The 27,313-nt window shown below is 37.5% G+C and overlaps 1 protein-coding gene across 9 annotated transcripts in view; it reads right to left on the bottom strand.

Moving 5' to 3' along the window:
- Positions 1–27,313, bottom strand: part of Nrg3 (neuregulin 3) — a 977,464-nt gene that overhangs the window by 525,784 nt on the left and 424,367 nt on the right. For all 9 annotated transcript variants that reach the window (XM_075988670.1, XM_075988676.1, XM_075988671.1 and 6 more), the window contains exon 2: positions 12,229–12,358. In XM_075988670.1, coding sequence (XP_075844785.1) covers positions 12,229–12,358 — 130 coding nt within the window. The remainder of the gene's footprint in view (positions 1–12,228; positions 12,359–27,313) is intronic.

The following is a 27,313-nucleotide window of genomic DNA, read 5'->3' as shown; positions in this document are numbered from 1 at the left end:
TAGGAGGCAGAGGAAGATGGCAGATCCCTGTAACTAGAGTTAAAAATGGTTGTAAGTTGCCACATGGGTGTTAGAAATTGAACTCCAGTGTTCTGGAGAAGCAGTCAGTGTTCTTAACCACCGAGCCATGCCTCCAGTCCCAAAGAACATTATTTTATTCATTTAAATTATCTTTACATAGTTGATGTTAGGCCCCAGTATCGCAGAAGTCAGAGACAGATAAGAGCATCAGGTGGCTGAACAAGAATATTGTGTAGAAACAGAACTTATATTCACAAACGGATGGTTTTATACATCCAGATAGTGTTTTCCTTAGCCTGTGGGGGAAAAAAGATCAAAGCTGCTATTTAATATCATTAAAATAATCATTATTTCTTTCACATATGCTAACCCAGGCAGAATAGAAAGAGCTTTGAGTGCACTGCAAATAAAACCTTGTCAAAGAGAGGGAGTCATGCATGTGACTCTGATTGTGTCTCTAAATTAGCCCAGAAGAACATCCCGAATGGTGGCAACACTGTGACCTTATTTAAAGTCTACGCTTTATCAGCTCCTCCGTCCTGACAATTCTTTCCAAGCTGCTGCTTTCTTACTTCCCTTTGTCTATTATTAGCCTCTATTTTATAACTGCCAGAGAATGCTTTCCTCCAGCAGCAGAGATACCCACTGGCACACAAGCCTTGCTCTCTGGTGCCTGAGAGCGGAACACTCAGAGTTTCTAATTGATTCTCTGCCCTTCAGGAGCACAGGGTCATTGGGATCAACCTGCTGTCAGAGGACCCCCATGCAGGCCAGGCTCAGGGCATGCTCACTTCTGGATATCTTCTTTGTTCTCCACACTCTTATCTCCAAGCACGCCTCTGCCCTAAAGCCTGGGGTTTATTTATTTAATGAAGCCTCCCACTGAAATAATAACTCCTTCCACTGCATTTTAGTATTTGTTGAAGAAAGAGAGAGCAGTCTTTGCAAAGCTAGAAATTCGCCCCATTGTCAGAATCTCATGGGTTTCTGCCTTGGCTCCCACTGTATCTTTGTGTTGCTGTGCATGCCAAAAGGTGGCTTCCTGACTTTGAACCTGTGTTGTTCTCACAGCAGGATGTAACAGGAAAGAAATATTCTTCAGCTGGGAAAATGCAGGAAATTTTTATTTGGATATGCCAATAAGAATCTCTAAAATAGTATTATTCAATGATGATTAATGGTAATGATAAATGCACCCTCCAATGAATCTGTTCAACTCCTTATGGAGAAAAACAAACAGTTGAAAAAAATAATATTTCTCATAACTACAATGCCAAGTGATTAATATTCAAAAAAGTAATTGTATTATACTATGAAATAGCTTTTTTTTTTACAAATGTCTCACATGTGCAGATGAAGGCTCTATGTTAATGGAGGATGAATAAAAATATTCTTGATTTCATAATTTAATCAACATGACACTTGGTCAGAAAAATGAGATGGTTATCTATACTATACATTCACAATAAAAATTGTGTGAGCAAATAGAAGGAATGAAGTTATCCTGTTTCATTTAGATATGCCTGGATGTGAGAGAAAATAATTCAGAAAAGTAGTGACTTGTTTTATAAAAAAACTTATCATAAAATGTGGTTGTTTTAATCTGCATCTAAATAATTTGGACTTTCATCCCTCCAACAATTTGAAGGAGATCTTCTTCAATAACTGCTCAACAACCCATGTCCTTGTTGGCAAGCAAGAGCAGACTTCAAAATGAGAAAGCGAGGCTCTTATCTTGCCAAATGCAAATCCCGCGGCTACCTCATCTTGGAAGCTCCCAGGGCTCGGATGAGCATGGATGCCTGATATCTTATATCTGCATCACAGAACCTTTCACACAAAATTGGACTAGAAAAGACCCATCAAGATCCCTCTTTTATGAGTTTTATTCTGAGAACATTTATTAATATTTTTTTGCCACTCTTTATTGAGCCTGGAACATTGGGCAGACTTAAGAGGCGATGGCAAAGAAATGGAAAGAGTGTATAAAGTAACCGTGGATATATTTTTTTTGAGGAGAGGGAAAGAGGAAAAACACAGAGAATGATTATATGTTTCATCTAGTAGCACTTATGTATATATATATGTGTGTATGTGTGTATTTATGTATGAATATGTACATGCACAAGGATGTTTTCCAACCATTTAAATCTTATGGGTTTTGGTCTGTTTAACTTTTATTCATCCCAGGATTCCATGCTTTTGTTTACAAATATTTCCTATAAAGTAACTTATTTAATTGACCACTCTGGAAAGGCTCTTCCTGCTCTCCTAGTCCAGGCTTTGCTGTTCAAGGATGGTGAGAATTTGTCCAATATCTCTGCTAACATCAAACTGTGTTGATGCCTCTGGCCCCTAAACTCACAAGGTATGTACAGAAGGCTCTCGTTTATCCAGTTTTCCACAGAACTAGTGTGATTTGCCAAATAGTATTGGATCATGTATAAACATGTGTGCCGACACATCTTATTCTGCTTCATGTCACTAAAACTATTTCCTCATATCAATAAAACCATTACAATAACCACAGTCATACAGAAATCAACCAATGAAAAACTAGCTCTGGATTTTTTTTTTCTGGAAAAAAGAAGACTGATGTCCTCATGTCATTTTCTCGGGTTTTTAAAACTCTTACTTATTTTTTATGTGAATGGGCATTTTGTCTGCATGTATGCCTGGTGCCACATGTTGACCTGGTGTCTTGAAGACCAAAAGAGTGTTTGGAACTTCTGAAACTAGAGTTATTGATGGATTTAGCCACTGCATGGGTACTCATAAATAGTCCTGAATCCTCTGGAGAGCAGTCAGTACTCTTGACTGCTGGTCTTCCTCTCTAGACATGGTTTTATTAAGACTAGGTAACTAAGTAACATGTAAATCACATAAAGATATGTACAAACACAGATGTGGGATATAGCAAAAACCTCTGGGCACGGTGCTGTGCAAATTCTTCTGCACTTTTTTTGAATGATTTATTTTAAAAGAATTACATAGGCATATGGTAGGCTTGATTTCCTATGCATTTAAGTTTCATTTGCATTGTAATTAAAATGTTAAAAGTTAAAAGTTAGAAAGTTAAGCAGGATCCAGCGATGCATGTCTACTATAATCCCGGCACAGGCACATGGTAGGCAGTGACAAGAGTTAATGGCAAATTTGAAGTCATGCTAGGCTACATAGTGGGACCATTTCTCAAGAAAACACACAATAAAGTAAGTTTGGAATTTTGGATAACTATGTGTATGGCTAATCAGAATATAACATGTTGAAGAGTTGATGGGGTTGCTTTGACGATAATCGGAGTCAGACACCTCCTTTTCAAGAAGTTAGAATTGGGGATTCCCTGGCCAGAATGATTCTAAAGAAGAGGGATGAGTGGAGATGCTAGGCCTGAAGATGATGAAGTTGGTATTTGCCTGTTGGGTCAAAAAGACTGATATTTTGGTGTATGCATTTTCATATTATAACATTGTCTTTGTGTTATTTTCAACACATGGAAAGTGCTGCTTAGAAAATGTGAGGTGGAAAGAAAGCATTCACAGAAATGTCGAGTTTCTGACCATACTGGGATAAAGGATAGACCAAGAATCCTTTCAATGATGTGAGGAAAAAACACAGAAGGACTTTACAAACTGTTCCTCTGCCCTGCAAGAGAGTTCAGAACATGGGAGACATCCTTATCGGAGTAGGCTTTAGTGGAATATCTGCCTGAGGATCCTGCACAGCAGGCCTTCTGGTGCTATAGTCAATGTTTACAGCTATAAAAGCAGGATAATGGTAGATAAAATGTTTACAGATCTGTTCTTATTTAATAAATAGATATCTGATGATATCCGAATACACTAGCTATATTTTGCCTAGGACATACATAACTACATGATTCTATCTCAGTTCAGGGAGGCTTTTTAGCATCTTGTAGCCCAAGTAGGAGTCAGCAGCCCCAAGGAAGAAACAGTTACCTGTCAAGACCCATGATTGGGTATTACAGAAAATGTACCTCCAGGATCTCAGGCAGAACAGCCCGCACAGGAGGTGGGAAGAGAAAATGGTTCGGCTTCATAATCTTTTTTTTTTTTTTTGCAATAATTGTGGAAAGGAAGAATTCCCTTAACAAAGGGTTGCCTCCCATTTTTCCTTTCTTCCATATCTACTCTTTGAACAACAATGATCGATTTGAAAAGGTGGCCCCGGAACGCTATCAGTCATTACCATTCTTATAAACTACAGACGGGTGTCAGTTTTCTCCAACTCTGATTGTAGGGCTCAAGGTAAATGGTAGGAACAAGATTCTTTGAGTGCACAAGCTCTGAGTCCCTATGAAGATGACAGAGATGAGTCCAATGCTGTGTAAACCTGGTCAAGCAAAGAGGAAGACAGAGAGTGTAGCTTACTATTAATAATTTATACTCGCCGGGCAGTAGTGGCGCACGCCTTTAATCCCAGCACTCGGGAGGCAGAGGCAGGCGCATCTCTGTGAGTTCGAGGCCATCCTGGTCTAGAAGAGCTAGTTCCAGGACAGGAACCAAAAAGCTACAGAGAAACCCTGTCTTGAAAATCCAAAAATAAATAAATAATAATAATAATTAATAATAAGTATTAATTATTATTGTTTATACTCAACCCTCAACTTGTGGTGCCTACTCTACTCTAGTCTTACAATGCTCCCGTGAAGTAGTAACATCTCCACTTCTTAACAGATAAGAAAACCGAGTCACAGAGATGATATATAATCTGTCAGTCTGTTAGGAAGAGATAGACATTGATTTCACCCATTCAGGCCTTGTGAGAATCATTAAACCAGCAAGAAGACATTTTTTAAAAAGTATCAGCAAGGAAAGAAGAGTCTGATATTTTAATTACATTTTCTAAAGAGGAGTAACTTTAAAATATTAATTTTATTTATAATTATGCTTGTGTGTGCGCATATGATTATGAACATATGTGTGCAGGTACCTTCAAAGGTAGGAGGTCAGAGGCCTCAAATACCCTGGTGCTGCAGTTACATGTGTTTGTGAGCCTCCTCATGTGGGTGCTGGTAACTGAACTCAGGTCCTCCATAAGAGTAGTACATGCTCTCAACCAGTGAGACATTTATTCAGCCTTCTAATTCAGAAATCCTTTAGAGACACTATTGAACTATAGATCTCCCTGAACCCATCAGGCTGCTATAAGGGAAATTTGATTAAGTCATGGGCTAGGTAAATTCCAGGCTCCATCAGCTGGAACAGCACTGCATTGATTTTAAGAGTGTTTTAATTAACAGCGCTGTCATAATACGTTAGAGACAGACCAAAAATCAATTAGATCATTTTTGATACCACATTGCAACAATGCTTTGCATTTTCATTGCATTTGACATTCCTGATTTACATTCACATCTATGACACTCCAATGACACTGCCAGAAAATGTCATGATCGTCCCCATTTCACAGCTGACAAACGAGTCAGCGCAGTCCCATGCAAGTGAATAGACACTGATGGGGTTGGGAGAGACTGGGAGAGACTAAAGACTAACTTCACAGTAAAAGACAATGAAAAACAACTTATACAAAGCAGTGTACCAACTGCCAGTGATCTGGCATGGCCCATGTACTGGCTATCACCTGTTTGTAGACATCAATGCTCCAGTGCTTCAGTAATTACCTATTCCATCCAGGATTTAAGTGGGTAACTATGTGCTTGTGTGGGTGTGTGTCTGTCTCTCTGTCTGTCTGCATGTGTAGAGGGTCCTGAATAAGTCCTCTTTAATTTTTTTCCTTTCTTTTTGTCACAATGAAAACCATCAATACCAGTTTGCAGAAGTCTGATGGTATCTATGCAACATCACTCACATGCACACACATGCACTCACATGCACACACAGGTACACTGATATAGAACTATCAAGCATCTTGCTTCTCTACTCTATTTTTAATTTTAATCACTCTATCAGACTTTTAGGGTATGTATTCATCTTCAGTTATTAAATAGTGGACTGACATTTGAAAATTCCGCCCAGCCAGTAAAAAGTTTTACAAAGCTTTAGCCTTAGTCTCTTACCTCCAAGTGCCTAGATTTGTTTCCTATCCCACACAGTCTAACTCACACCAGAAAACCTATCTTAAATACACAGATTCATGTCATAAATTTGATGCAACAGTAAAACCAAATGATAATAACAGTTAAAAGTGCAAGTTATTGTTTCAGCTAGAGTTGACGAGTAAGTTATAACATATTAAAATAAACCGAGTCTTCGAAAAATAACTAAATTCTGTTCTAATTTACTCTTTCTTAGATGCACTTCCTCAGTCTTTTGTACAACACTTAAGTAAGTACTTGGATACAAAATGGGGTATATACAAAGAAATAAAACTAAAAGAGGGAACCAACTACATAGAAGTCCTGGGGTTATGACATCACACGCATTGAGCTGTTTGATTTCTACGTTAATGAGCCTATCTTGACAAACTCTGTTCACAGAAAGGAATTATTACTACTCAGCTCCTTTCTTCTTGTCCAGAGCAAATCAGTAGGTTACCTCTTAGAAGCATAACTATTGCAAATAACACATATTTTATGTGGTCCCTGACGATCCTTCTCATTAGTATTTCTCGGAAGAACCTGAAACTTATTCTAAGGTTCTTCACCTTGTTATTAACCCCATTCCGCAATGTCTCTATGACTGAGGCTGAATTCAGAGGCATATCAGCCTCTGGCCTCTCTTGTCGATACCTTCCAGGGATGTATGCCAGATCCCCATTTTCGCTATGACTTTCTTCAACCACAGGGAATCATTATCCACTGCTCTCAGAGTACTTACTGGAAAACCATTTGATAAAGAGGACCCTTGCTAGCCTGAAGAGCTAATGGACCTACAAAGTGACAGAGCAAAAAACTCACCAGGCTAGGCCTGTAATTTTATATATTAGAGCACAGAGATATTGTTGCACTGTTCCCAATCAATTCTCTTAAAATGGGAGCTTCGGTGTCAAGGCCTCCTCAGGAAAAATGGGATACAACAATGTGGAGAAAAGCCTCCAGGACTGCCCTCCCCACCCCAGCTGCTGGCTTCCCTCTTTCATCCCACCCAGCACCATGTTCCCAGCTACCACTTGGAATGTTAAAGTAGATAGACATTAAGGCTTAAACCAAAAGCAAGATGTTTATACAGACGAAAAAGTAAACATGGGGTGATTTCTAATAAATAAATGAATTAAAATTAAAATAGAAAAATAAAGAAAAAAATTGAAATCACATAAAACAGAAATCTTGAAAATCCAAAGCCAAAGACTTCCTTAAAGGAAGAAGTGAGTCCAACAACCCCTCGGTGTCACCGGGAAAAGGAGTTGCAGGGGACAGAATCATTTTCTTCTTTTTCTAGAAGTCCCCATGTTCCAAATGATTCGATCATCTTTGAGTCACTAGATTTCCAAAGTGATCATATTAGATCAAAACCAGGCCAAAGGAGATTGGTGCCAAAGTTTGTAAAATCTACCCCCTCCACCACCAGAATTCCTCCACAATGAAACAGCATATTCTGCCTCTTTCTCCACTCTCCTGCTTGGAATTTGGTTTTTTTTGTTTGTTTGTTTGTTTTTGTTTTTCGAGACAGGGTTTCTCTGTGGCTTTGGAGCCTGTCCTGGAACTAGCTCTGTAGACCAGGCTGGTCTCGAACTCACAGAGATCCACCTGCCTCTGCCTCCCAAGTGCTGGGATTAAAGGCGTGCGCCACCATCGCCCGGCTTTGGAATTTGTTTTAATCTCAACCTTAGGACATTATGTAAGATCTCTTACTTGTTAAGATTTTTTATAATATTACTTGGTCAGTTTTCTCCTAGTTGTATTTCTGATGCATTGTTTAGAAAAAAAAAAGAGGCAGGCAAACAATGATGTTCCAAATGTTCAGATCCAACATGACGTTACGCTTAATTTTTCTTCCATTATTTATTTTTTATTCAAAATGTCTTTATAGTTGTTGACTTAAATAAATATACAAGCCCTTTTTATTTTCTTTAGGCTTCATTTACTTACATAATTTATTATGTTAGCTTTTGTCATTACTGAGAATAACTTTTTATGTACAAAATAAGGAAAATATATGCTTTCGGTTTGGCTTGCCTGAGAGCCCTTTATTGAGCAATCTGTTCCTGGGATTTTCATACTGAGCTCTGCTCACTCTTTCTTTTCAAACATGTTGTCATTTGGTATAGTTGTGTTTTCATTTATTTTTGAGATAGAACCACACTACATAGGCCTGCATGACCTACAAGTGAGTAAGTAGACCAGGCTTATCTAGAACTTACAGAGATTCTGGTGGTTTTGACTCTGGAGTGCTGGGATTACAGGCATGACCACATGGAGCTCTGAACACTTTTGTGATGAAGCATTCTTTGAATCTCTACTGGAAGCTTTGTTACTAAATCTCTGTTATCAATGAAAGGTCTATGTCAGAGCCCAGTGGCTTCTCATAGCATGGAAACGAGACTGAGGTAGTCTGTTACAACACTGCAACTTTTAAAAAAGAAAGTCAACCAGACATCATCATAACTGATCTCAGACTTTGATTTATAGTATTTTATAACTGAAAATATACTATCAAGTCAATACATATACATGCCTTTATATTTCTTCACAAATAGACTAAATGGGCTCTTATTTTGTTTGGAACATTTTCTAGTAACTTATACATTCTAAACATACCACCAGTATCATACCAGTCACTTTTCTGCAAACACATCACAAAATGAAGTGCCATTAATTCATTTTTATGTGTATTTATTCAACAGTATCTTGGTGATAGAAGATTTCCAATGAACATTTACCAAACGAGGGACGAGGGAATGAAACATTCTACTGAAGTATGGTGCTCCACAAATGGCAGAGTATTAATAACTGCCTCAGAAAGTTTAAGTGTGGCTGATGCAGGAACAAATGTGTGCCTTTTATTCACGGCAAATCTCGAGAGATGAATAGCAGCCAAGTGTGATGTGTGATATTCACAGCAAGGCCTGCAAGATGAATAGCAGGCACGTGTGATGTGTGACTTATTCATGCTAGTAAGAGATTTATAGACTGGGTGTCTATTAACAGATTTGCGTTCTAACTCTGCATAGGCTGGTCTTTTGTCATGATTAGCTATGTTGTCACTGTATGTTAAATAATAGGTTGTCAAACCAAAATATGGAAGAAATATGAAGGCAGAAATCCCAAGTATTTCACATCCTTTTAGGTTAGCCAGCAATATAACTCCAATTGTACGTAATACAAAATTTAGAGATGTACATGTATTCATGCAAAAAGAAAGATTCCCTTTCTGAACATGAGACCTACTGTTATGGGCTAAACAGGGTTTCAATAAATCCTTGTGGTGAATTACTAATTTCTCATGTCTCCAAGTATGAACATGCTTGTGGAAAAATTCTTTAGTGAAGGATAATTTTTGCTTATTTGTTTTTTCATTTCTTTTCCTGGAAATTTCAGGAGCAAATTTCCCAGGGCTTAATTGTGTGAGGCAAACAACATATACTACTTTTCTAACAAGAATGAAGGTAGGAGGAAGTCATATGATGTATTGTAATCTATTATGACTAGTATCCATAGATGAAGAAGAGCTATGGACTCAAAAACATCTACAGAGGAAAAACAATGATAAGACACACAGAGTAGATGTTCCACATAGTCAAAGTCAAGAGGCCCCAAAAGAAACCAACCCCATTGTCATCTTGATCACTGGTCCCTAATCTGCCTAACTGGCAGATTAAACTATGTGGCCTGCCATTCTTGCCCTTAAAATCCTAGGAGATTCTAGAAGTATGGAATGAAGTAATAGATGGTAAACACAGGAAAGACGTGGAAGAACAGGTAACAAAACTGATGAGAAACTTAGGAACAGGGAGAGGTGTTGGAGAGCGAAGGGGGTAGGACATACACAGAAGACTAAATATGATCATTGAATAATGTATGTATATATGGAAATGCCACAATGAACTCCAATAATTTGTACAACTGGTAAGTCTAATGTAAAAAAAAATTAAACTGAAGATGAATATACTCAAACATTCAAGGGATTAGTGAGACCATATGCTTGAAAGGCTTTGAATCATCCTGCCCTTTTCTGTATATTCAGTTTTAGAACAGATGACTCATGCTGGCACACATTGGTTCTGTTAGATCTGATCCATCTTTGTGGTAAAACACCATCAAAGAAGTCGCCTTATTAGCTGATTCTTCTAATTCACCTCTCCTTCAGTGAACAAGGAGGTCAGATTTAATTGCCTGTCTGATGCCTTGCTTGATTTTGTATTGCTATTGCTATAATAAGATAAGTGGGACTAAGTAACTTGTAAAATAAGGAAGTGAATTCGGCTTATTATTCTGATGTCTGCGGACACAGACAACATGGCGCCAGTATCCCTGTGTATTGTATCACACTGTGGTAGAGAAAAAAAGGAACTAGTTATAGAAAAGAAAGGGTTCACGGGTAACCATTACTAAAAGATAGAGAAAAAGTTGGGTAAATGTTATTCATGACAAAGTACTTCTTAGGAAACATGCCCTCTCTTACTGAATTTGACACACTCTTGGGAGATAATGTTAATCCACTCACAGGGGTAGAACATTAATGATCTAATTGTCTTCCACTAGTCCCTGATTATTCAGAGCCATTACCTCAGTGTCAATGCAGTGAGGACTTTGACTCCAACATACGACAGTCTAGTGACAAAATATGCCACAAATCCTACCACTAATTTTTACACCATGACCTAATCATGTAGACTAAAGTAATTTTAACCCTTGGACACACACGTCTGAGAAGGATACACATATGCTTTTCCTTCTAGAGATTAGGTAATTTATATGCTCCTTGCCAGCATTCTCCTGGGCATAACAAATACAGGAAAAGTGTGTGATGGAACCATCCATATTTTCTCTCATTTCCCACTCTGGTTTGTAGGGAGTAGAGATGAAATGAAAAATTTTAAATTGGGGTAAATTCAAATGGCAGAGTGTGGGTTATGTAAATGAAAAGGCTAACCCACATTGAAGTCCCATCCCCTAGGTAAAGAAACATTGTCTTCTTTTTGCCCTAAGATGAGGACGGAGAACTTCTATGACTGTTCAGTCCTGCCACACCTATATCTCTGTCCACAGTGGCCACACATCCTCTCCACGCACTCATGGTTGATAGGGAACCAAGCCAGATTTGCTGTCATATTCTAATCCCACAACTAAAAGATACATTTCTCCAAGTCATCTTAATAAAACAACATGGGGATAAAGTTTTATAAGGCAATAGAGAGAAAAAAGTCAGAATTTTCCATGCTTTGTGATTCGGCATAATTAATTTAGTAACTGTGTCATATGAGAAGAGTAAATAAAGGAAAGGGAAGGGTTGTGGATACATATGGTCACTGAAGCATGTACAATTGCAAGGAAAAACAAATTACAACGGTATGCTGGAAATAAAAGCATGGTAGGAAATATCTTCTGAATGCTAATTTGATTCTTCTATTGAGCCTTAAAGTGGCAGTGTCTAGGAGTGCAGTGTTTATATCCCCTTGCTTGTATTTTTAGCAGTTATATAACTCGGCATTTCTGAAAACCAATTAAACACTTTCCTGAATCTACTGGGAATTTCCCTTAAGTGGTTCTCTTCCTGGGCTCCTGCAGGACAATCATTTCATTTACAACATCTTGCTGGAGAGCAATTCCTCATCACAGGTGTTTCCAGAAATGTATGAAATTAATAAGTGCAGCAGAGTCATAATAAAATGCAGCTTCCTCTGGACACAGGTGCAGCCTCTGGGGTCTGTTTCACAAAGAACACCAAGACTCTCTGTCTAAGATGAGCAGTTTGTGTCTCTTACTGAAGTTCTTAAATTTGCAAAACAGGATTATTTCTGAGAAAACAATTGTTTCTGAGTGGCAGGATGCAAGCACAGATCTCATGTCATAAATACAGGCTTTGAAGGATAAATAATCTCTTCCATTAAACCAGCAGAGCAGAAGTAAATTTTTGACTTATTAGGGAAAGCATAACCACATCTATTTCATTTCTATTGCTTCTTCCTCAGTCAAGAACAAGATATGAGCCTTGATCCTTGCCATATCGATTTCTCCACTGTTCTGTCCTCATGCAGACATTGTATTGTCAAGGCTGGCTACAACCCTGTACCTCTGGTCATCAGTGAGAGTCTACTCTTTAAACTATTGGTGCAGGGGCTTACCGACAGTGTTTATGGGATCCTGTCAGGGTCTCAATCACAAAGCACTCTCCATCGTTGAGGCAATATGCTAGGTCCTTGTCTCGGCAGGGTTTGAAGTGCTCAGATCGTTCTGTGGAGTATGTCGTGGTATCTGAAGAAGAGAGAAAAGAAGGAGATGTGGTTGACATGTTTTATCATACAGATCACTTATATCATTAGTGGGACAGGTGAGTCCAGGACTATGCAAAGGCAATACCCATGGGGATTAAAAAGAGCACCAATCTTCAATGAAGCTAACCTACTAGCTGAATTAGCCTACTGTATTCAATTGTCTTATACTCAGTCCTGTATCCTGGGATTCAACTGACCACAGACAAAAAATATTCAGGAAAACTGACTTAAGACTGGGCATGAAAAAAGCTCGTCTCTATTGTCAGCAACACATAGGTGGAGCCCAGAGGACCATGAACTCAAGTAAAACTTGTGCTATATACAGAATTCAAAGATAGACTTAGTAGTATAGCATTGCCTTTTCTTGGGAAAAAAACAAAAATAACAAAAACAAAAGCAACAACAAAAAGGCTAAAATAGCTAAAGCACTCTCAGTATTGCAAGGTCCTGGATTCACTCCCCAGCACTGAATACAAAATAAAATTGAAGCTGGGCATGGTGATGCATGCCATTAATTCCAGCGCTATGGAGGCTGAGACAGGATGATCTCTGTGAGTTCAAAGCCAGTCTGATCTACAAAGCAAGTTCTAGGACAGCTAGGGTTGTTACAGAGACATGAAAACCCTCTAGATAGATAGATAGATAGATAGATAGATAGATAGATAGATAGATAGATAGATAGATAGGTAAACAGGTATATTGTATCTGTTCATCCTTTTTCTCCTCACCACTATTATCTAGCATTCACTAAACAAGGGCCAATAGCACCTATTTAAACAATATTTGAATTATACTCTGTATCATAAATGCTGTACAATTATACAGGAAGGAGTGCATAGAAGATGTAAATGCTGAATCATTATAGGCAAGGGTTTGAACATCCACTCAGAATCCAATGCATGTCTTGCGATCAATCTCCCAAATGATGTCCTCCAACTGCAGTTTGACAATGGAGTCATTCTGGGGCAGTGGTTCTCGGCCTTCCTAATGCTACCACCCTTGAATACAGTTCCTCATGTTGTGGTTACCTCAACCATAAAATTATTTCATTGTTATTTCATCACTAACTGTAATTTCACTATTGTTATGAATTGTAAGACAGAGATCTGATATTCAGGGTATATGATAAAGCGACCACAAAGGGTTCATGACTCACAGGTTGAGAATCATTGTTCTAGGGCTACACAGCCTCCTCCATGTGAGCACACATAATACCAAGAACTGAATGAACGGTCGTAAGTCAAACACAGCTCAGCAACTTCAGTTCATTTCACTTTTAACCAGCATACTATATGAAGCATGAATTTGATTCCCATTACCGCTGCCAAATGTTGTTAGACATTTGATGAGTATATATCCTGTCAGTTTCGGAGTGCTTTGCTTCCAGCTATAATAGCCTAATAGATGTTAATTTTTCTTTCACATTCCCAATTCATTATGTAATTAAAATTTCAATGCTCCAAATTCTGGAAGACAGTCACATGTGAAGAATAATCGTGAAAAATATTTAATGGTATACATAATTGCGATTTTCAACATTCATTTAAAACATGTTCTTTTAAATCATAGTTACTTATTTTTCTCATTGAGATACATGCATACCTGTATCTCAAATATTAAACAAGCCATAAATACATCCTAACTGGAGGATGATCCTACTGCCTCATCTAGACTTTCCTTTAGTTGCAGAGTTTTATGCAACTGAAGTATTAACAGTAATCCACTGCAACAGACAAGAAAAAGCATTTTTATAAGTAAAATATGGAGAAATTATTCAGCCTTTAATATGGTTAAATTTCCTCTTCATGGATGTAGCTGTGTCACAATGTTTCATGCTACAAGATTTCACTCACAATTCCACCCATTCTGTAATTCCATGACTTTTTGATGGGCAAGTGCTGAGGCCTATTCAGAAATGGTACTCAGTAAAATATGGACAATAAATATGACCTCCCTAACATCACAAATCAATCAAATATCATGAAGGAAAGGTAAGATCATTAATGATCTCATTTCAATGCTACTAATACTTAATGCATCTCTAAGAACAAGAAAAAATACATATGATCTCACTTTCATGAGGTAAAATATTGGTAATTTCAATATTGCTGGATATATCAATATGATGACTTCAGAGTTTCACTTATAAGTTTTGCATAGATATTAAAAACAGGACTTTGAAGTCCCTTTAGATTACAATGGGAACTATTTTATGTTTTAAGGTAACTCCCTGTTAAGTCTCCCCATAAGATAAAGGCTATGTAAAACAGACACATTCTGTTTTCTAAATTTTCCCTAGGGTAAAGACCTGTTATTCAGAGAAATATGCACTATACAGCCGCACAGACTCCATCTTGCATTTTATGGAAAGTAGTTGATATGCAGGCACTCCAAGCAGAGAATTCAGTATAAAACACCGCACAGTTGATGGCTTTCCCAACTGCTGAAGTATGCTGTCAATTCAAGATCGGCTACTTAACTTCTCCTTTAATTTCTTATTATCCATTGATTGATATTCACTGATCATTTCTCTAAGAGCAGCTTTTCATTAACATAACCTACTGCAGAAAAAGTAAAATCCCTTTTTTATAATCAGTGGTTTTTAACAAGCTACAGACTCAGAGTGTAATACAATGACAAAGCAATTACAATCAATTAATTTCCATCTGACAATTGCGGTTTCCTGGGGTTCCCATACAAGTCTACCAATTACATTGCTGTCACAGTGGGAATCATCTGTCAGCACATTACAGAGGATCAGAAACCAGAGGAAGTGTCTCTGAAATAGACCTGGGTATAAGAAGCAGGGAATGCAGACTTGGAATGTACTTGAGACATCTATAGCTATGGTACAATAAGAGTAAATAATTGAATCTTCTTTTAAACCAAAGAAGCAACTACTAAACTTAAATATTTTACACTGATATGGAATTTTGTATATTGATGCAAATTTAAGTTTATTTTTGTTAGAACATACTTTACACACATTTTCAAGGTATTGTACCCATATAGCTCATTTAACAATGTAATATAAACTTCTAGTTCTTGAAAGTTAACATTACCAAATATTTAGGCTAATAAGGAATGCAGATTGGTACTTAGTCACCTATTACAATTGAACTTGTAGTCATATTAGGTATGTTTTCAAAGTCAAGCACAGATATATTTTATATAGACAGGTCATCTTCAAATACTTCAAAGATCTTCAGAATATGGCATTTAAGATGTTTTAATAACATATGTTTTTGTTTTATATAAGACATGTCTTTTCCTGGAAGTACCAGTCTACTTCAGAGATGATGGGCATTAAAGAAACTCCAGAGAATTTACTTCCTTTGTTGAAAAAGTAAGCCATTGGACAAGAAAGTTTTCTTGCCTCAAATGCTAACAATATTGTAGAAGCAAGACACAAAAGAAAATAACTGCAAAACTGCACAGAAAAGCTAGGCTAGCCCTTCAGACTATTCTATTCCACAGAAAAGTCTGTCAGATATACTAGGCCAGCAGTTTGATGATAGATGACCCAACATTACAAAGGAACCTTGGGTGACTGTCCATGTACCCATCTCTATCTGTCACTTCCCACAATTTTTAGAAGTTGGTAGCTTGGACTTCCTGCTTATTCAGGTAATATTATTTTTTCTTATGTCTCTGTTGGAGTTTAAGATTTAATAGTTATAGTTTCCCTTGTTATCAAATTCAGAAAAGAAACTCTCTAAAGAAATGTTTAAAGTTGAGAGACTTGGTAATGCAAGTTAGGATAGATAGTGAATTAGGTACAAACTTTTGGACTCACCAATATAAAATAGATATGGAGTATTTTCTCTGCATTTGTCAATTGTAAATGAATTAGACATTGTTGACATATTTATTGCTTGTATTTATTGTATATAGGTACTGTACCTTTTGCATATAGTTTTTCATGCTACATATACCAATAGTTTGAAGAATCACAGAATTAATTTCAAATACTTTAACTGATTTCCAAAAGAACATTTTGACAATTTTGTAAATCTCCATGTGATGGACCATGAGAGAGTGCTGGATTTGATACTTCTTTAAGTAAATAAACTGAAATTATCAATAAATTTAAAACCTCAGCATTTACCCAGCATTTTGCTTTGATATCTACATTGTACTACTCACTGCAAAGCAAAGAACTTGTGGACACAGTTAAGACTTACGCCTCATAAAGTACAAGTTTTTTCATAAAGTAATCTTTCCAAAATTGAAGATTGACAGGTCTCAAAATCATACTGCTATGTGAACTTGAAAACCAACTAACATCATATGTAAAGAAAGTAGCATACAGAATACTAAAGTAACCATTAGTGATACTTTCTATAATTTATAATCAAATGTAGCCTAGGAGCAAACAGTAGGCACTGTGGATAATACCCACTAAAATTGATAAATTTCTTTATAAGTATATATACTTATCTGTTTGTATGCATTTAATATTTAACATAAAATCACTACAAAATTCATCATATAGAACATAAATTAAAAATAAACTATCATATGCCATTTATTATGTTGTTTCTGTGCCCCAAGGTAGAAAAAGAGTTGAGGTAGATCTTCAGTTCTTTAAAGTTAAATGCTTGGGTTACATCAGAGATCAGAAATCATAGTCTCATCTATCAACTCAGCTAAGACTTTTGAGACATATTTATGGTTTTGAAAATTGCAGCACCATTAAGATAATCCAATACGCTAAACTGACTATAAAGTGTGTGCCATAATTTTGGCATGTCCTTAATTGAATTCATTTTTAGAAACATGTCTTAACAAAATACGTGACTTTTGTCAAAAATAAATGCGATATTTATTTGTGTAATTTCGTTATATAGGTGAAAGACTTGGCAAATCAATACTACCATGAATCCCATTGTTCTTTAAAAGCTTTCATAGGGTCATACTCAGTAAAAATTCATTATTAGATACCCCTCTCTCTCTTCCTGTCATGTATATCATATATGACAAGACCGAGTGCTCCTGAGAACAGTAGATTTACACCCCTCTGACCTCAGATTTCATGTATGGTTTGTCAAAGAGGTGGACACAGAAGATGTTTGTAGATTGATAATGTGCTTATGCTTGAGCATTTTTCTGTTGATATTGAAAACTGATTGTGTTTCTGTTTGTTGCTTGCTTTTTTGTCATCATAAGAAATAAACTCAAGGGCTAGATAGGTAGTTCTATGGTTAAGAGCATTTGCTACTCTTGCACAAAATCTGAGTTTGGTTCCCAAAACACACATAGAGGTTCTTAGCTGTCTATAGCTTCAGTAACAGTGTCTCTAATACCCTCTACTGGCCTTCCCAAGCAACAGTTATAGGTGTTACTCACAGATAAATGCATCACACACACATGCACATACACACACACACACACGTACCTAAAATAAAATAAACAAATAGAAAAACAAACTCATAAAATATCTTAGACAATTAAATATTTAGAAGTTTAATTTTGAGAAGCACCTTGAAAACAACTTAGGAGCCAGTTATGGTAGTGAAAGCCAACTAGTTTGGGAAGTCAAAATTCGAAGGCAGCCTGGGCAACATAAAAAGACCCACATTTCACAACAACGACAACAGATAAAGTTATAGAAGTAGCTTAAAATTTAGGTAAAGTACAAAGAATTTCCTGTAAGTAAAGAACATTAATTCTATGGGATGGAGAACAAAGGTAAAGAAATCAAAACAAAACAAAAATTAGGAAAGGATTTTAAAAGAGAGGGTCATGGAGGGCAGGGTAAGGTTGAAGGCTTAAAAAGTACCAGGGTCTTCTAAGCATAAAGATAACAGGCCAAGGACTCAGGGAAGAAAGGCAGGATGGTGGTTGAGGAACCTGACCACAGGGACTAGGCAATTATCTGGATCACTCATCTGGCCCTTGTTCCATGTGGTTTAATTTGCTTTCTTATTTTTATTGGGTTTTGATCTCTCTCCCCAAGGAGGTCACAGAGAGTTGTGCTGTTTTTTTTTTTTTTTACTTTTGTATTTTTTCCACTTCATGTAGCCTATATAGTAAGCAATCAGCACAGCAATTAAACACACTGTAGGACGTAGAGGTAGTTAATTCATTAAAAGTAAAATGGGAAGAAAATGTATGGCTGGAAGACAGGAATCCCTGTGGATTTTTTCAATGAAAGTTAATTTATTAATGACTAAGAAAATGGCTCCTTTTCCCTTTAAGTACTGAGCCGAATTTGACTGTCACTTCGGGAGGGTTTCTATGTTCCAAACACAATACGGCATACACTGTGGGAACCCATATTTCTGTTGCAAGAACAAGAACGTGAAATTATCTATTACAGATAATAATTGAAGCAGACAGTGAAAGAAGAAAGAACTTAGTTCGGGCTGCTGCTGTTTCTGAGGACATCCCAAAAGATCAACAGTGGAACCCTGTGCTGAGTGTGTGTTATTCAATTGTCAGAGAACAGGAATTCTAGCAAGATCACCTACAGAAAATGCGATGGGGCAAAGAGAAGACTGGATAAATCTTTCACACTCTTGGCTGGCAAAGGACAGTTTCTGTCATGAAGTTTTCCACTTTCCCCTGTTAGCTCCTCACTTGACAGTTCTCTAAAAGGAAGTTACAACTGCAATTAACAATCCAATGGTTTAAAATACCTTGGTGAGAGAAGTAATTTGCATATGGTCTTTATCCTCAGGGCTGCAGTGTCAATGAAAACTGCTCCATGATTATTGAAATTCCCTGTTGAAACTTCCACTCATTTGGCACCCAGGAGAAGAAACCCTGGTGTGAGATTGATTTATAAAATATTTAATACACTGTTGTTTGAAAGAAAAGCATATCATTTTTCAGCTGACGAGGGACAGAGATAGCTTCCCCCCTCCTATGGTGAGAAATCAGCCAATTGTTCATTTTGCCAGTGTAGGGAAAATGGGAATGCTGGCCACATTTTGAGGTTCCGTTGAATGACAGAACTGTTGAGAGAATTGAAGACTCTTGATGCATCTTGATGACATGCATTCTTAGAATAAATCCAGAAAGACCCCCCTTTTAAATTTGTATGACATGCCTACTCGCTTTTAGCTAGAAATACTGCTTTTAAACTCTGTTGCGGTAGTTGGGTACAGTGCAGCATACCTGTAATCCCAGCATTCCAGATGCTGAAGCAGATAGATTATGTATCTGAGGCCAGTCTCAGGCTACATTAGGAAATTCTATCAAAAAGCAATCAAGAAAAAAAGGAAAGGAAAAAGAAGGCGGGGGGGGGGCACACAGACAGAGAAGAGGGGAAGGAGGAGAGAAGGTGAGCAGAAGGAGAGGGAGAGAAAACTACCTCTGTTCCAGCTTAAGTAAACCTACATGGGACAAATATTTGGTGGAAGTAAATTTACTTTCTAACTGGAGAATTTATCATCAAAGTCAATATTCCTTATACCTGTATCCCAACACATATCAATACAAACTGCCTCTAGCATGATGGTAATAATAGTGACAGTCATTGAAACCCTTGGATGCGTATTTATTCTTCCCAAACCTGATTTTTGCTCTTCAGATCTTGTTACTGAAAAGACCCATGATATACTCCCCTCTAACTATAAATCGAAAGATAGCTTAATTTCCATTTTCTCATCTTGCTTTCATCTCTTCATCATGTGACCTTCAGCAATTTCCATATTGCCCTGTCCTCTATGATATTTGACAACACTGTCACATCTATTCAATATTCAGATTCTGGATCATACTCAGAAGAGTTATTGATCAATCATCTTTCAGATAGCCCTGTGGATTGTTTGTCTTGAGGCTCATTCTCTCCTCATTTGATGAATAAAGTATGGAAGCCTGACAGATTGTGTCCTGAGCCCCTGGCTTCATTGTTCTTATCTGATGGCTTCCAAACTCAGAGAATCTAGGTTGACATGCTTTACAATATTGCTTCCCGCTGGCCAAGATTTTATTTCTGTTTTTTTTTTTCCCCTACTCATTCTCCAGGGCTTTTCTACTCCCGGTGTGGTTTTCAAACTAGAATTATTTGAATCACCTGCAGGCAACTCACGGGATCCATCCTAAACTCACGGCATTGGAAACAATGGGGCTGGATCCTGCGTCATGCTTTTGTGATATCCTCAGGCAACTGCCATGTATCCTGCACTCTGAGCATTAGGTGGTCTTGATGATTCTATTTATTGTCATCGACATGTCAGTAATTGACAATTGGCTACCTCTATCCCAGAGTTTCTTACAGTTCCTGCTTACTACCTTTCATCTCTAGTTACTTGCAACCACAAGCCTAATCAATAGAAATCTGGACTCTTGCCTTCCAAAACAGTCATCCTTCAGGATGTGAGACTTCTCCAATTTGATAACATCAACTCACCTGTGATTCCAGAATCCTGGGGGAACCCTTCTTCCGATCCTTCACACGCACTCATAAACCACTGGTAATTTGCCTCTGATCTTTTGATTATGCCACCCATTTCTATCTTTTCTCACCTGGATTGAGACCCTTTTCCGGGCTGCCAGGACACAAGCAAGCCAATCTAAGACAAATTATTCACACCAAAATCTCTGCGAGATACAAGCTTGCTAGTGTTTTCCAGCATGTCCCAGGTGAGGAGAATGGATTAGGATCAGCCTTGATCATCACACAAAGCTGCACTGTGACTACTTACCTGATTTTTTTTCCCAACTTCGCAAAATAGCTGATAAGTCCTGGATTCCTGTCAAAGCCCTTTCCACATCCTTGTAATTTCTCGTAGAGTCTGACACAGAATCCATGTGCTTTACATTATTCCTGAGGGCAAGTATTGATCCGACTGTAGTACAATGAGTATTCTAACATTACTGCCTCATAGCTCTCATGTCTACTTTCAACATGAGATAAATATTGTCACGGAGCTCCATTTCAGTAAAAAAAAAAAAAGTACTTTTGAGAATGTAACAATGTGTGTGTAAGTATGTGTGTGTGTGTTGCACGCACGCGCGCACACTTATGTGAATGTATATACCTGAGGCTGGATAATATTTACGTTATTTTTTACTTGATGTGGCAGATGCCATTGAGAATATATAATTTCATTATTTATTTTCATATTTATATTCATTATAAACAGTTTGATGTTTGTTGATTTAAGAACTTCCCCAATTTGAAGTTACTGATTTTAATACAGAAGATATTAAAGATACTTAATATGTGGGATGATAGATAGAACTATAATTTATCTGTGTGTCTGTAAATTTGCAAGGTCCAATAGCCCACTCTGCTTCCAAAAGTTAACTCTTTGATTTCTGGAATAGCAAGTGACCTCTGGAAATTTGGGGACAGGCATCCATGGTGGATGACAAACATCACTCAGAATTTAAACAGTGTCTACTTATTAGCTAGAACATAACCACTGTACTATCTTAATAATTTATCAATTTATATAATTAATGAGGCACATGACCTTTAGGGTTTTTCATGGTCTTCTGTCATTAGTATTAAGTTTCAAACCCAGGAAAAATACCTTATGTCCCTATTTAACATATCAAAATGGGCCTGGCTTCCAGGTTCTCCCAGCATCACGTTGTCCCTTTCTGTTACAGGATATGGCTGGCATACTTTGCCCTCTACCCTGAATTCTTTGGTCCAGAGACTAGACTCCCCTTCCCAGCTGAGACTTTTCCCTATAATAAAGATAAAAAGAAGGAAAAATTGACTATTTCAGTGTGTCAGCACATACCTGAAATTCTAGCATGTAGGAGGAAGTTAGGGGCAGTGATTTATGAGTTTGAGGCCATACTGTGGCGACATAGAGAGATCCTGTCTAAAACCAAAACAAAACAAAATAAAAACAAGCAAGTGAGGGAAAAAAAAAACAAGGAGAAGGAGAAGGACGGGGAGGAGAAGAAGAAGAAGAAGAAGAAGAAGAAGAAGAAGAAGAAGAAGAAGAAGAAGAAGAAGAAGAAGAAGAAGAAGAAGAAGAAGGCGGAGGAGGAGGAGGAGGAGGAGGAGGAGGAGGAGGAGGAGGAGGATACTGATAGACTTTGATTTCGAATGAAGACTTAGGTAGAGATAAAAAATTTCTAAGGACGCAGCTTGACTTAGGAATGTAAAAGGAGACTGCCTTTCTATTTCCCAGCTGCCCAGACCCAAATAATGACACAGATACGATATTAATTACAACGCCATTTGGCCAATAGCTTAGATGTATTTCTAGCTAGCTCTTACATTTTAAATTGATCCATTTCTATTAATCTGTGTATCACCATGAGGCTGTGATTTACTGGTAAGTTTCTGGTGGCATCTTTCTCCTTCAGCAGCTACATGGTGTCTTCTCTCACTCTGCCTATTCTCTCTCTATAGCTTTTTGGATTTCCCACTTGACTGTACTCTGCTAAACCATTGTCCAAATCAGCTTTAATCATCAACCAGTTAAAGTAACACATATATAAGGACATCCCACATCATAGGCGTGTGTGGTCTTTAAGTTCTAGTCTGATCAGACCTAACTTTGTGCCATAGGTTGCAATGAATTTAAAATTCCATTTTAACTTAGCAAAGAATTTTGGCTTATATTGTTCCCTCAGTAACAATAGAAGCCAATTCAGTCTTACTTATACAGTGTCTGATGTTTTGTATGAGCTGGCAGCGAGCCTTCCTTACTAATTAGCTTAGAAAAGCACTGTGACTTTTCTTCTGTACAAAAAAGGAGATAAGGCCTTTTTTTAAAAAAAAAATTAACCATTTATGAAAGTGTCTTGGCTAGTATTCTCCAAAATAGAGTCATTTAGGAAGAGAAAATCTCAACCAGATTGACATGTAAACAAGGCTATGGGACATTTCCTTAATTAATGATTGATGTAAGAGGGCCTGGCCAACTGAGGGGCTATGCCACCCCTTGGCCAGTTGTACTGTGTTGTATAGAAAAACAAGTGAGTCTTGAGAAGCAAGCAAGTAAGGAGCATTCCTCAAGGCCTCGACTTCAATTTCTGCTTACAGCTTCCTGCCCTGCTTGAGTTCCTGCCCTAATTTTTCTTCAATGATTCACAATGACATAGTATGTATAAGTCAATAGACTCTTTTCTCTCTCCCTCTCTCAAAAAAGAAAAGATAATACATCCTGACCACAGTTTCCCCTCCCTCCACCCCACCACATTCCACCCACCCATCCACTTCCCATCTGCTTCCTCTTCAACAAAGAGCAGGCCTCTAAGAGATGAAAACCAAATGGGACAAACAAGATGCAGTAAGACAATGAGAAAGTTCTTATATTGAGACTGGATAAGGGAACCGAATAGAGGGTAAAGAGTCCTAAGATCAGGCAAAAGAGTCCGAGACACACTTGCTCCCATTGTTATGAATCCCACAAAGCACCAAGCTAACAACCATGTAGGGATAAGTCCCGCCCCTTAGGGGGCGTGTTCGCCTCGGGCTAATGTCTGCCTATAAATTTGGCGAGCGTGCTCCGAGGGGTTGCTTCTACTTTCCTGGTCTCAGCGGGAACGGTGGTTCTGTAAGTCTATTTCTACATTAAAACTATATATATTTTTACAAACTGTCTGCATTCGTTTACGCCGCTACACAACCATAAAATATAAGCAGAAGACACGAGCAGATTCATGTAGGCCCCATGCTTGCCACTTCAGTCTCTGAGCCCAGATGAGCCCTACGCAGTGGATTCAGTGGGTCATGTTCTTCTATATGTCCTCCATCCTCTCTGACATCTGACTCCTATAGTTTTTCCTTCCTGTCTTCTGTGTGCTTTCCCAATCTTTGAGGGGGAGGACTTAATGGAAACCCCCAATTTAGACTCTATATGTATAATGTCTAACTATGGATCTCTACACCTGGAGCAAATAGTCTTATAGTTCCCTGAACTACACTTCCCATATGGCTCCCCAATTCCCGTCCTTGCACAAAAGACTCAAAACCAAATGTTCACACTTATATGTGATTTATCATGGAGGATTCAGTCATTCATTGGAGCCAAAAACTAGAAGCAATGATCAATAGACCACCACATTTGAAGACTGTGTCATAAATGTGATTCCTCCATTACTGATCTGTACTACAGCATCAATTAACCTGGAAAACAATATGACCAGTGAAAGAATGCAGACTCAAGGTTATGTGATGTAAGATTCTAGTTAGATGTAACATCAGAATAGGCAAATCAATCCAAAGACAGAAACTTGATTAATAAATGCAAGGATATAGGAGGAAAATGAAAAACAATTTTATTTTAACCTTGGTTTTCTATACCTCCTCTTACATTTTTAGTTTAATGATAGGAAAAAGAATATTTTAGATTCTGACTATAGATTTGGTTCAATTCAATGTCCTATGTTTGTAGCCCATTTGAGGAAAAACAAAAACTCACCATATACTTCCCAATATTTTTTGCCTTATTGACAAAATTATACTCCTAGTCCTGTGTCTCAGACCTAACATTATCCTGAGAAAACGGATTTTCTGTAACTATTGAAAGTCATTGCCAAAGTCAATTAGTTGAATCCATGAATTCATTTCCAAGTCTTTAATCTCTATTCTCAGAGACAGCTGATATTAAATGGATTGTCTATAAGTCATTCAATAATTTATGTTTTAGAGAAAAAGTTATTGAAAGGTATTGCTAAAGAAATATGGAAATTAAAACAGAAAATCTAAACAAGTTTCAGATAACAGAAATGGATTTCTTTCATTATTTTTTGAATTTTTTCACAATTAATTCATTTATTTTACATCCACAGTTTCTTCTCCTTTCTCTCCCCCAGTCCTACCTTTCCTCTGCATTCCCATCCTCTCCTCCTCCTTTTCTATTCAAAAAAAGGTAAACCTTCCATGTATATCAACAAAATATGGCAAATCAAGCAGCAGTAAGACTAAGCACCCCACCTTGTATTAAGGATCCACAAGAAAACTAAGGATGAAGAAAAGGGTCCCAAATGCTAGTGAGAGTCAGAAAGAGCTCCTGTTCCCACTGTTAGGAGTCCCCAAAGAAGATCAAGCTACACAACCATAACATATATGCATAGGGCCTAGGTAAGCCCCTTACAAGCTCCTTGGTTTTCTTCTCAGCCTTTGTGAGCCACTCAGAGCCCAAGTTAATTCTGTGGGTTTTCTCGTGGTGCCCTTGACCCATCTGTCTTCTACAGTTCTTTTTCCACATTCTGTGCAGGGTTTCCCAGGATCCATCTAATGTTTGTCTCTCTGTTTATGTTACAATCAATTGCTGGGTGAAGCCTCTAATGACAATTGGGCTAGGCACCTCCTCTGGTGGAAGGCAGGAGATTCTACACCATGAATAGTAAATTGACCTTTCTTCTTGTTGTCCCTAAAAACTACAAACATACTCCCCCATCAGGAAGAAACTCTGTGTGTTACCAAAGTAGAAATGTAAACAACATACTAGTGAAAAGACCTTTTGATATACGATGGTGTCATGCCTGCTAGATGTGCTAGGGCCATGGTGGCACAAAGATTGTGGAAGCCATAATATAAGAGACAAGAGAACAGCGGAGGACACCAAGAAAACCAGGCCTTCTAAATCAGCTTGATAGACACATATACTATAAAACTCTTTGAGACTGAGGCAGCATTCACAGGGTCTGCAAAGATCTGCACCAGATGGAGATCTAGAGCAGAAAGAGGTGATTATATGTTCCCATTCCTAACCCAGAAGCTATCTCCACTTGATAACTACTGGCAAATGAAAATTTAGTTTCCTCCAAGGGAGTCTCACTGGGGAAACAAACTATTCTTAAGGGCAGGCTGCGTTCCCAGAAGTATATGGCCAGCAGAAAGCAAACTCAATGGCATCTTTGGTGATTCCTTGTCTCATAAAGTCATATCAGGGCTTTTTCTTTAACAAACATATTTTTTCTTTTTATTTTCATACATTATGTATGTATATATTCCCTTTTACACTACATCTTCTTTGTGTACATATTATGGTTGTGTATATTTTATGGCTTACAGTTTAGTTTTTCTATGAGGTTTCTAAGCGGGTGAAAAAACAAATTTCTGGTCTCTGTTTCTTGTGTATTCCCTTGGGCTCTTTTCCTTCTGTTTTGCACAATTTTAATTTGTTAGGTGTTTTTATTATATTTTATTACATTATATCATATTATATCATATTATTATTTTCCCTTAGAAATTTGTTCCTTTTCTAATGAGAGCTAGGGTGTGAATCCAGATGGAGGGGAGTTGGGAGGAGGTGGAGGTGGGAGGAGTAGAAAGAAGTGAAACCACAATCAGACTACATTTTGTGAAAAAAAAAATCAATTTTCAATAAAAGGGAAAAAAGAAAGGAAAAGAAAAATGAGGAAAAGACATTGAAAAGACAGAGGGGAAACAGAACATTTTCTTTAAAATTGTACACTTACAGCCACACATCTAAATAAAGGATTTAATGAGAATCATGGCAAAAGATCTATGTTGTTGAAGTACAAACACTTTTATGGGCCACGTTCTATATGAAAAATTATATTGAGGAATGTGCTATATAAGACATGTATGTTGCCTTTTACTGAAAAAATAACATTTTCCTATCATAAAGAAAAAGACATAAAATGTTTTGCAAAAGGGAAGACATACTGTCCTTTATGATCCTGCTGGTCTCCTCTTTTCTGCCAGTTCTAGGGCTTTCCTTTTTACTCTACCAAAATCTACCTCTATCTGTCTTAATTAGTATGTTTGCCTCAAGAATAATATTCAGCTCAAGTTAACTAAGAGTCATTGTCATATATTCCATGATCTAAATCTGTTCTGCCTTCTTACTATATAACAGGTAAACTAATTTAGTTGAACATTGCATGTGAACATTTTTTTGTTGGTTTTTTTTTTTTGTAATAATGGTTATACCACTTTGGATACAGACTATATGGCTCAAAGGTCCTAAATTATTTAATAATGGACCCTTTACAGATAAAGTTTGCCCATCTCTGACATAAAAGATTACAGGTGGTGACA

Source organism: Microtus pennsylvanicus, chromosome 10 (assembly GCF_037038515.1).
Source record: "Microtus pennsylvanicus isolate mMicPen1 chromosome 10, mMicPen1.hap1, whole genome shotgun sequence".
Taxonomy (NCBI): Eukaryota; Metazoa; Chordata; class Mammalia; order Rodentia; family Cricetidae; genus Microtus; species Microtus pennsylvanicus.
Note: the sequence above shows the minus strand (reverse complement) of the source record. Positions and strands in the feature narration are given on the sequence as shown.